General features: G+C 40.6%; 1 protein-coding gene across 9 annotated transcripts in view; it reads left to right on the top strand.

The window, feature by feature from the left end:
• Positions 1-4254, top strand: part of SCN8A (sodium voltage-gated channel alpha subunit 8) — a 260584-nt gene extending 256330 nt beyond the window's left edge. For all 9 annotated transcript variants that reach the window (XM_056562694.1, XM_056562701.1, XM_056562698.1 and 6 more), the window contains one exon: positions 143-4254. In XM_056562694.1, the coding sequence (XP_056418669.1) occupies positions 143-1290 (1148 nt within the window). In that variant the 3' untranslated portion in view covers positions 1291-4254. The remainder of the gene's footprint in view (positions 1-142) is intronic.
• Positions 4255-12150: the final 7896 nt, after the last annotated feature.

Here is a 12150-nt window from a genome sequence, read left to right as displayed (position 1 = left end):
TTGTTAATGCAACACAACATAGCTATTAACATTTACATATTTATTATGTTTAATTTACCATTTACTTTTATGTGAAACTCATACTTTTATTTATTTTTTTGTATGTCCATATTAAGTGTTAATTATGATTATCTCCCCACAGGTATGTTCCTAGCTGATTTGATTGAAAAATATTTCGTCTCCCCAACACTCTTCAGAGTCATCCGCTTGGCTCGTATTGGCCGCATACTTCGCTTAATCAAATCGGCCAAAGGAATACGAACTCTGCTTTTTGCCTTAATGATGTCTTTGCCGGCCTTATTTAATATTGGCCTGCTTTTGTTTCTCGTTATGTTCATTTTCTCCATATTTGGAATGTCTAACTTTGCCTATGTAAAGAAAGAAGCAGGAATAGATGACATGTTCAACTTTGAAACCTTTGGCAATAGCATGATCTGCTTATTTATGATTACTACCTCTGCAGGCTGGGACGGCTTGTTGTTGCCCATCTTAAATCGTCCCCCCGATTGCGATCCTAAAAAAGAGAACCCAGGAAGTCCAATGCAAGGTGATTGTGGAAACCCCTCTGTAGGCATATTTTTCTTTGTAAGTTATATAATCATATCCTTTCTCATAGTGGTGAACATGTACATTGCTATCATCCTAGAAAATTTTAGTGTGGCTACAGAAGAGAGTGCAGATCCTTTAAGTGAGGATGATTTTGAAACTTTTTACGAAATTTGGGAGAAATTTGATCCTGATGCCACTCAGTTCATCCAGTTCAGCAAACTCCCAGATTTTGCAGATGCTTTGGAGCATCCGCTGAGAGTCCCCAAGCCAAACACTATAGAACTAATTGCCATGGATTTACCTATGGTGAGTGGTGACAGAATTCATTGTCTGGACATCCTCTTTGCCTTCACCAAACGTGTACTTGGAGAAAGCGGCGAGCTTGACATATTGCGGCAGCAGATGGAAGAGCGCTTTGTAGCTTCCAACCCATCAAAAGTGTCTTACGAGCCTATAACTTCTACGCTTAGACGCAAACAAGAAGATGTATCAGCTCTTGTTATTCAGCAGGCATACAGACGCCATTTATTAAAACGGGGATTTGTTTGTAGAAAGCCTTCTTCTACCAAAATGGAGAATGGAGGAACAAATATGGACAGAAAAGAAGGCACCCCTTCTACGGCATCGCTGCCATCATATGACAGTGTAACTAAACCTGAAAAGGAAAAACAAGAAAGAATGCAAGAAGCAATTAGAGAAAGAGCAAAAAAACAAAAATCTGTCAGGGAATCCAAGTGTTGAAAACAAATGTTAACATTTCAAATTTGCAAGCAAAGATTGTTTACAAATGTAATAAATATATCAATGCAGATCAGCTATGGAGACACTTACCTAAAGATCAATACCAAACAATCTGCTTATTGTGACATTGTTGCATTTAACTGTATGGCAGTGACGCACCACCTGGTTAAGACTATTACAAGGATGTTATTGTTGGGCAGGTGGATACTGCATGTCTCCCATCAATCAATGCAACTTAGGAGAAACAACCAGAGCTGTTAGGAATAGTCTACTTCCAGATCAGCCAAATGGAGTTTATTTTCTCATAATATTATTATTATTATTACGATTATTATTACGAAAATCAAAAAAAGCACCACTTAGGGGTTTGATTATTCATGCAAAACTATATTTGCATTGTTACATTAGTCAAGCAGCAAAACAAGACAAAAAATGAATATCTGGCAAAAAAAAAAATCATAAAAAGAAAAAAAAAAGTCACAAAAAAAACTAAACATTTATGCCCATGCTGCATAATTGTCACAGTTTATTTGATATATCTGCATAATTTTTCTACATGGGCTTCATGTGATTCGGGAGATGGGAAAATCAGGTTATTCTTCGGGCTGAGGGGCATTTGCTCAGGCCGATTATAAAAAAAATAATTTTAATAAATTGTGCTCGTTCAATGCATAGAAATGACTTGCATGATGGCATGCTGTGATCAGGAATCATGCATGAAGACTCATAAAACACAAAACATCAGTACTCTGTCCACTGCAGTGGCGAAGCCATAAGTTTGAGGCACACCACTGAATACTGAACACTGTATCTGGAGGCAACCTAGTATATATATATACCCTTCACCAATATTTACCAAATCTTCAAACTTTTACATGTCATGTAAAGACAGACAGAACGATTTGTGTATGTTTATTAAAATTCTTAAAAAATTGTCACTTTTGCACATATTACATACAAATGAGAACTACTAGTTGCTGCTTGAGGTTTCCTTTCCTGGGGTAATAAAAAAATAGTAAAAAAAAATAAAAAAAAGACAAGTATATAGCTTCTAATACTATGTCACTGTAAACCAAAATCTAGGGCTTATGAAATTCTGCTTTTGTATTTTGCAATGTTTTTAGTCTCCATTCTACAAAGGGCATATATTTAGCAGAAGCAAAGCTGCAATATTTAGAAAAGCCTTTAAGTGGCAGAGTAAGTCAGTTTGCATTGAGTAGTAAGCCGTGCAGGTGGTTTGACTTGATGTGGGGAGGGTTTGTGATGAAGGTCATTTTGTTTCTCTTGGGACAATTCACAGCTTAGCACTTTATATGGCATGTTCAGTCACTGTTTTGTCATGACATTTACTTATTTCTAATAAATAATGGTCTGGTACCATCATCATCATGGCAACAACAGCCATTGAATTTTAGTGTGAATGCAAACTATGATGGCTTTTACCTAGTAAAGTCTCACTGTGCATTGAAAAAAGCATCCCCCGCCCACTGAGTACTGCACTGAGACACTTTTGCTGCCAATCATGAAAGCCTTTCTCACTTGTTCTTTGCACCCTCATCTGACTTGAAATGTTCTGTATGTACATTGACTTAGGAATGTTTGAGACTGATTAGCTGCATTAAGTGTTTTTTATTTTTTATTTTATTTTTTATTGTTTGTCCTTTCACCCTTTGGCATATGTCTTCATATTTTTGGAAGACATTTTTTATCTGTTGCTTTTTGTTTTTTGTTTTGTTTTAAATTCTTGGTTAACACATTTGGAGAGGACACCTTGCTGGTGCTGCTACATTATGCAAAAAAAAAGCATGCTGTATTCTGTTTACTAGTTGATGCTGCTAAGGAGTTTTTAACATATATGTAGGATATGAAGAAAGACATTCTTGGTGTGGACCAAAATAATGCCTGATAGTTATCTGACTCCGACAGAATGCATGAGATGTCATGTCGTCCATTGCCATTTGGTATCAGACCATAACTAAGTTCTCGATCATATTCTATTTCACTGAAAATCATTACCTCTGTGCCAAGTGGAACTCAATTTCCAAAAGCAGTGGCTTAAGTGAAGCTGGTTAGCATGGAGAAGGGAATCTAGACAAAAAAGAAAAAAACAAAAAACAATTTATAACACTTGATATAGCATTTTTTCCATTTACAGCTACAATAGGATGTATTATAATAAACCAATGCCATACATATGTACAGGCTATGTTGTAAACAGCACAAGAAGCTGAAAGTGTGGTTCAACTTTTTAAGAGGATACTATAAATGCTGTAATATAATCATTATTTTATTGACATGTTTTTTTGTAAATACAAACAAAAATGACAAATTAAATAGAATGGCTTCTGGCGTATGCCATTGTCATCTTTATGTTTTATTTTATATTTCTTTTGTACAGTGCCAGATGCTTCAACTTGAAATGTATATCCCTGAAGTTAAAACACAAACAGTATTACGAGTCGCCTTTTTCTCATCCCAGTGTGCAATAAATTCTGACCACTACTATGCAACATTTGGCTAACGTTCATATAAATATGTTTATGCTGTGAGAAGCCAAGATGTTTTATACAGCCACTTGCAACAAATTTCTGAGGCTGGTGATATCACAATGCTACATTTTACAGACTTTACAAATTTATTTATTTTTTATCACTTTCTGTATATATCTATGAATTTAAATATTTGTTCTTTAATTATCTAGCAAATAATTATTACTCAACTATAGTTACTCAAACTTCCACAATTCCTTTCTTCATTTTAGGAGCACACCACCAAAGCCAATGCAGAATGCAGTTTTCTTAATTTAAAGTATAGGTAGCACAGTGACTCCATCACCAGCAGAAACATGGCAGTATAGAGGCACTGATCAAGTTGATGTCTTACATTTTGTATGTCTTTAATTTGGGCAAGGGATGGGGGTGATGACAAATGAAGCTTCACTAAATAAAACCAAGTACAAATGTACTGTGTAGTCTGTGATGCAGTGTTTCTCTGGAACTCAAAGACCGAGAAAAAGTGGATATGCTTGTATTTGGGACTTATGGCAAATAATGCTAGAAACATATAATCCACAATATCCCAAATTGTTTCAATGCTTTGGCAAACTATTGTTTCAATAAATGGCAAACTACCAAGAGGTACTAAGGGAGGACTGGTAAAAGAGGCTAACAAGGCCTGAAACCACTATTTCCACCCAATGGCTATTATAGATGAAGCAGTCCAATATAAGATTAACATATTTTGCATTTGTCATATATACCGTATATACTCGAGTATAAGCCGAGTTTTTCAGCACGATTTTTCGTGCTGAAAACACCCCCCTCGGCTTATACTCGAGTGAACTCCCCCACCCGCAGTGGTCTTCAACCTGCGGACTTCCAGAGGTTTCAAAACTACATCTCCCAGCAAGCCCGGGCAGCCATCGGCTGTCCGGGCTTGCTGGGAGTTGTAGTTTTGAAACCTCCGGAGGTCCGCAGGTTGAAGACCACTGCGGCCTTCAACATCATCCAGCCCCCTCTCACCCCCTTTAGTTCTGAGTACTCACCTCCGCTCGGCGCTGGTCCGGTCCTGCAGGGCTGTCCGGAGAGGAGGTGGTCCGGTGGCATAGTGGTTCCGGGCTGCTATCTTCACCGGGGGCGCCTCTTCTAAGCGCTTCGGGCCCGGCCTCAGAATAGTCACGTTGCCGTGACAACGACGCAGAGGTGCGTTCATTGCCAACGTACTTCTGCGTCATTGTCAAGGCAACGCCTCTATTCCGGGCCGGAAGCGCGGAGAAGAGGCGCCCCCCGGTGAAGATAGCAGCCCGGAACCACTATCCCACCGGACGACCTCCTCACCGGACAGCCCTGCAGGACCGGACCAGCGCCGAGCGGAGGTGAGTACTCAGAACTAAAGGGGGTGAGAGGGGGCTGGATGATGTTGAAGGCCGCAGTGGTCTTCAACCTGTGGACCTCCGGAGGTTTCAAAACTACAACTCCCAGCAAGCCCGGACAGCCGATGGCTGCCCGGGCTTGCTGGGAGTTGTAGTTTTGAAACCTCTGGAGGTCCGCAGGTTGAAGACCACTGAGGGCGAATGATGAGAAGAGGATGATGAAGGGGGGGGGTGTGGGGATGATGAAGGGGGGTGGGGATGATGAAGGGGGGGGTGTGGGATGATTACAAGGGGATGATGAAGGGGGGATGTGTGGGATGATAAGGGGATGATGAAGAGGGGTGGGGATGATGACAAAGGGATGATGAAGGGGGGATGTGTGGGATGATGAAGGGGGGATGTGCGGGATGATGACAAGGGGATGATGAAGGGGGGATGTGTGGGATGATAAGGGGATGATGAAGGGGGGATGTGTGGGATGATGACAAGGGGATGATGATGAGGATGTTAATGACGGGTCTGGATGATGACAGGGGGGGATGAGGTATTTCCCACCCTAGGCTTATACTCGAGTCAATAACTTTTCCTGGGATTTTGGGTTGAAATTAGGGGTCTCGGCTTATACTCGGGTCGGCGTATACTCGAGTATATACGGTAGTTGTTTTTTCCTAGGAGATAAAGGAATATTCCAGTTGATGTATTTTTGCCATCATTACAGGAACATTGGCGTTTTCCATGTATAACAGATTACAAAAACACAGTGCTCTGCAGGAACAACTCCTCTCTCCACAGGCTTTATGTGGTATTTGTAGTTCAGCCTTATTCAAGTAAGTAGAGATTAGCTGCAATGCCACATTCAGCCTATAAACAAAATAGGTGCTGTTTCTGAAAAATGGTCACCATGTTTTTTCTTAAGTGTCATACAACCCTTTTAATTTTTATAGCCGCTGTGTGGCCGTAGTCCCATGCCCCGATTTATGGTTGAGCATGCAAAGCCTTGTCTCTTTGTATGCCTATTACTACAAATTCATGCCAACATTACTTTATCTTCTGCTATGTACTTACAATGCCCTGTCCTAGCCAGAAGTTGCTAGCCCACCTATGTAATATAGCAAGAAAAAGATGGGCAAGGCTGCAATAAAATATGGATGCAACTAAATGCCAAAAAGTATTCACAACTCTAGAAAAAGACAAGTTGGCAAGTATCAGAGTGCGCACCGAAGCAATTCTAAATGTATACATTTTCCGAATAAGAAAGAATGGACAAGAAGGACATTTAAAAACACTTAAAAAAAAAAAAAATATATATATATATATATATATATATATATATATATATACAAGTGCATGCAAAGAATCACAGCCTAGCCTGCTACACTGACCTATCTGGGAAGGGAAAATAATCTAACACTGGGACTCTTATAACCAGGGGTCAAGTCCTGGGATAAAAAGTGTGGGAACTCAATATTTTCACTCAGGAGCTGATCCTGCTAATGTCAAAAGTGTTTCTTCTGTGGAAAAAGTGCAGGAACTCCGTTCCCATGTGTTCCTGCAGGATTATTGAGCCCTAATAATGACACTAAATAATGGTAGGTCATCTTGAACATTAATACAACAGTGCTTAATAAATAAGACAACGAATGTGTATACCCAAAAGTTTCTAAACCACAAACCAATATCGCACAAAAGGTTCAAAAAAATTGCAAAAATATAAGGTGCAAATGCCTAAAAGCATAATAATGAAAAATATTAAAAAGAACTGCTCAACAAGTAATGCAAACATACAACAACACAATGCATAAATGTGACCTACAGGATGGTCTGTATTCTAGACCTGATTTGTATGTGAATTAAATAAATTTGCAGTGTACCCAGGAACTCAGGGAACAAGACCCTATGCATTTAATTCGTATCTCAAGTATGGCTTCTTCAGGAATGAACACTTGCACTTGTTCTATATATTTTTGCAAACTTTGTGCCATCTTGGTTTGTAGGTCAGCCATTTTGGGTATACACAATTGTCTTATTTATTTAGCACTTAATGTGCACCTAGTACTGTTGTATTCTTGTTCATGATGGCCTATTATTATTTTTTGTGATAAAGGTCCACCCTGTTGGATTATTTTCCCAGAGGTGTCAGTGTAGTAAGCTAGGCTGTGATTCATTGCATGCACTTGTATGTGTTTAAAGGAAATCTGTCATCAGAGTCACCTGCAGTAACACATCAGTACAGACAGATAGTACAGGTGACACTGATGACAACGATACTTACCTGGTCCCGTTCCGTGCCGTGTTTCTCCGGCAATCTTCTTCGGTATCTTCCGCTATGGGCCCGAATTGAAGCATGGGTGGAGCTTAGTGACATCACAGCTGCTGTTCTCTGCTGAGTCTCGCTACTAGCAAACAGCAGTGGTGACGTCACTAAGCTCCACCCATGCTCCAAGTCGGGCCCAGAGAGTGTTTTTAAATGTCTGTACTTATTTATTTTTTTCTAAACCCTCTGATTTAAGGCACATCTGGTAGAACACCCAGAGGAAACTAAAAACTATTTTGAACTTATTGTCTCACTAATGTAGAGCATTTCACAGGTGACCATAACCATTATATGATGTCTCTAGACACTTTATTTATATCAAAATAGAGCTAGTTCAGACCTGGAAATTTAATTTTGCTTCATTTAAAAAAAAATCTCTTTCCACCTTTAAAATTGTTGAGGCAAAGTGTAAGCTGTGTATGAGGACACTAGTAAATCTACGGTTACTTTAAAGTTGTGTTAGCAAAATGCATGGTGGCTAATGCTCAACTTACCCAAGCTTGATTTACAAAAAGAACACTTACTACCACAAGACAAAAGTAAATTCAAATAAATATTAGTCTTTTTATTGTACAAGAAAAGGGTGTCTGCTGTGTGCCTTTTTCATGGTCTTCAATGTCTTATTGCTTTCTTTACAGCTATAGTTTTTTTTGAATTTTTTTCAAAAACAATTCCACAAATTCAAGAAATTACTGTACATTATAAAGATCTAGAAAATGTTATCAGTTCAGGAGACACATGAGGTGGATACAATATTATGTCTTCATCAGTAAAGTCTATGATTGTCATAAATAATCAGGAGCAAATCTCCATAGTAAACATCTCCTGTTCTGGACAGTTCCTGACATGGACAGAGATGTAAGCAGAGAGCACTGTGGTCAGACAGAAAAGAAGTAGACAACTTCCTGTGGAGCATACAGCAGCTGATAAGTACTGGAAGGATTAAGATTTTTAAATAGAAGTAATTTACAAATCTGTATAACTTTCTGACACCAGTTGATTTAAAAAAAAAAATTGTTTTCCACTGGAGTAACTCTTCAACTGTGGGTCAATATGATTAAAACAATATCCAATTTATATAGTGTGTTTTTGTTGTTTTTTTTTAAACAAAATCAGTGTGCCTAAAATTGTCCTTTTCTGACCCCTGTAACGTTATTTTTCCATATACAGGTCTGCATGAGAGCGCATTTTATTTACCATTATCTTTAGTTTGTATTGGTACCATTTCTGTTTTGATCTCTTTTTATTATTTTATTTTTTTCATTTATGCATTTTTGCACCGGCCTATAACACGCACCCTCATTTTACCAAGGATATTTGGGTAAAAAAAGTTTTTTACCCAAATATCCATGGTAAAATGAGGGTGCGTGTGTGTGCATGCGTATACCCCGATACACCCCCTGGAAAGGCAGGAGGAGAGAGGTCGTCGCTGCCCGCTTCTCTCCCCCTGCCTTTCCTGGGGTCTAGAGCCCTGCTGCCGCCGCTTCTCTACCGCTGGCTATCGGCGCCACTGCCCGTTCTCTCCCCCTGACTATCAGTGCCGGCGCCGATTGCCAGGGGGAGAGAAGCTGCGCTGGCAATGGGGCAGCGGCGCCGATAGCCAGGGGGGAGAGATGGAGCAGCGGCACCTATTGCCGGCGCTGCTGCCCCGTTGCCTCCCCCATCCCCGGTTGCATAATTACCTGTTGCCAGGGTCAGGTCCGCCCTGCTTCAGGCCTCCGGCTTGCATCCCATGTGTCGTTGCTATGCACTGCACGGGACGGCGCAATGACGAGTGACGTACTATTGATGTACAAAGTTTGTACACTAATATACCTCAAAGTGAAGGGATGCAATGCATTAGAGACTTATTGTATCAGGATATTAGGTTAGATAATAGGAAGATTAATTTCCTCATGACTGTTGGAGTATGCTCTCACAAAAAATTATTTTTGTTTTGATCAAGATTTTTTTTTCAGACGTATGGCATCTCGATGGGGTCCTCAGTGGCCCCAAGATTAGCTAATGCCTTTATGGCTAATTTTGAAAAAACATATGTTTTTGGATCTCTCGGTCTGGAGACGTCATCCACGTGGCGTCGCTACGTGGATGTGCGGTAGTCCTTAAGGGTTAAATACTCACCTGAATTCAGCCGCTACCATTCTTAAACCCACCCCTCTATCGAACCTATGCGCATGACTAAGGGGGCGTGCCCCTGAAATGTAGTGCGGCAGGTTTGTACTCGTGTCTCTCTCCATCTGACCAAGGTATGCTATTTCCATCTTGCATTATGAATAACGGCACTCATATGTCTTAATATATTGTCATGAATTGAATAAACACACCTGGTGCGGCAACGGACTAATTCCACAGTTACTAAAGTCTTCTGCAGATCAACAGCAAAATCCTCATTTTGACTATTCTATTGAAGTCAATACAAAAAATTCAAGTAGAGAAAAAAACAGACAAAAAATCTTGAATTTACACTTAACCCTGTTGGCATTAAAGAGGATCCATAGAACATAGATAGCCACAGTCCACAATTCCGTGTGGATTCTGACTTGTAGCACACTCATTGATATTAGGAATTTCTTTTTCATGGTCAGTTCCCTCACGTGTGCTATTCAGATTTCGGTTTACCAGCTGCAATCAATGAGGAGCTCACATGAGATTTTTACTGATAATCAGAACCAGTACAACACTGTAAATTGAAACCAGCACCAGATAATAGTAAAAAGCTTTGTATGAAAACATGTAGACAAGGCATTGCCTCAGACTACACTGCCTACAATATCAATCACTGATGCTTACGGTTAGGAAAGGAATCTACAGTCTTTTTTAGAATAAAATGTTCATTAGAGGTAGGGTCACACGTAACAAATCCGCAGTGTGTTTTTCCGCCATTGCTTCGAACAGACACACAGAGCCCTGCGAGTCACCACGCGCACGCAGTGTACTCAGAGATTGCGGGTGCCTAGATCAAGGAGTAGGGGGAGCGACCATGATGCCTGTGAGTGCACTGCATGTGTGTGCAGTGACTCGCAGGTCCCTGTGTGCCTACTCCTAGCAGTAGCGGATTGCTGCTATAAGCAGGCACACGATAGGGGTTGGTCATCGGCAAATCCGCAGCATAAAATATGCTGCAGATCCGTTACAGGTGACCCTATCCTAGCTTTGGATAAAACAGATGCAAAGACATAAAATACAGTCAATGAGCAGTCAAACTGGCAGAGTCACTGGTAGAGAAGGATCTGGGTGTACTTGTAGATCACAGACTACAGAATAGCATGCAATGTCAGGCTGCTGCTCCCAAAGCCGACAGGATATTGCCATGTATAAAAAGAGGCATGGACTCAAGGGACAGGGACATAATACTCCCCCTTTATAAAGCATTGGTACGGCCTCACCTGGAATATGCTGTTCAGTTTTGGTCGCCTGTTCATAAAAGGGACACTGCGGAGTTGGAAAGGGTGCAGAGACGCGCGACTAAACTAATATGGGGCATGGAACATCTTAGCTATGAGGAGCGATTAAAGGAGTTACAATTCTTTAGTCTTGAGAAAAGACGTTTAAGGGGGGATATGATAAACGTATATAAATGGCCCATACAAAAAATATGGAGAAAAACTGTTCCAGGTTAAACCCCCCCAAAGGACGAGGGGGCACTCCCTCCGTCTGGAGAAGAAAAGGTTTGGTCTAAAGGGGCGACACGCCTTCTTTACCGTGAGGACTGTGAATTCATGGAACGGTCTACCTCAGGAACTGGTCACAGCAGGAACAATTAACAGCTTTAAAACAGGGTTAGATACATTCCTGGAACAAAATAACATTAATGCTTATGCAGAATTATAAAACTACATCCCTTCCCCTTATCACCTTACACCCTTCCCTTCAATTCCCTGGTTGGACTTGATGGACGTATGTCTTTTTTCAACCATACTAACTATGTAACACCAGCATTTTACTGCAGTTGATCTGAACTGGATTAAAGTCATAGAAAATTGCTGCAAGTATGAAAATGAATGATTATATATTGAATTATGTGACTTCAAACTTTATATGCTCCACTACAAATCTATGTCTGCATGTGAGACTCACTTAAAAGGTTTGTTCAGTTTAGAAAACCTCTTTTCATGCAGCTCATTAGAGAATTTGACCTAATAAAATGGGTGTCCCGTTTTGGATCCTGGTGATCAGGTATTCCTTTCACTTCCATGGCTCCACGTATTTTGGCATGCACTAACAGGATTCAGGTGTATGCCTATGAAAAAAAAAACAGTCTGAACTGAATCCTAGAAAACGCACGAGCGTGTGACAGATTGTGCTGCAGAATTATTGTATGGGACTTTGCTTATGTCGACCGGCACTACCTAAATAGAGGGGGAGTACTTTATTAATGGCTATACAGAGAGTGAAAATTGTGCCCAGAGACTGTGTTGTTCAAAACCACTAACAGTGCACAGAACTCCCGCTGCAACAGAAATACCGATCCAGACCAGGAGGGATTAATCCAGAAAGTGCAAAACTCCCGCCAAACTAAATGGCCCGGGCGCGTGAACCAAGTTACTGTGCCAAAATGGAACTCAAAGGACTGCCCCCTTGTTGCACAGGGGGCGGTGGAAGAGGCTGCACGGCTAATGCATTTCCTGTTGGCGACCATTTTGGCCAAGTCTGCTATAAAGCAAATGGCAAGACT

The sequence above is a fragment of the Hyla sarda genome, chromosome 2, assembly GCF_029499605.1.
Source record: "Hyla sarda isolate aHylSar1 chromosome 2, aHylSar1.hap1, whole genome shotgun sequence".
In the NCBI taxonomy this organism is placed as follows: Eukaryota; Metazoa; Chordata; class Amphibia; order Anura; family Hylidae; genus Hyla; species Hyla sarda.
Note: the sequence above shows the minus strand (reverse complement) of the source record. Positions and strands in the feature narration are given on the sequence as shown.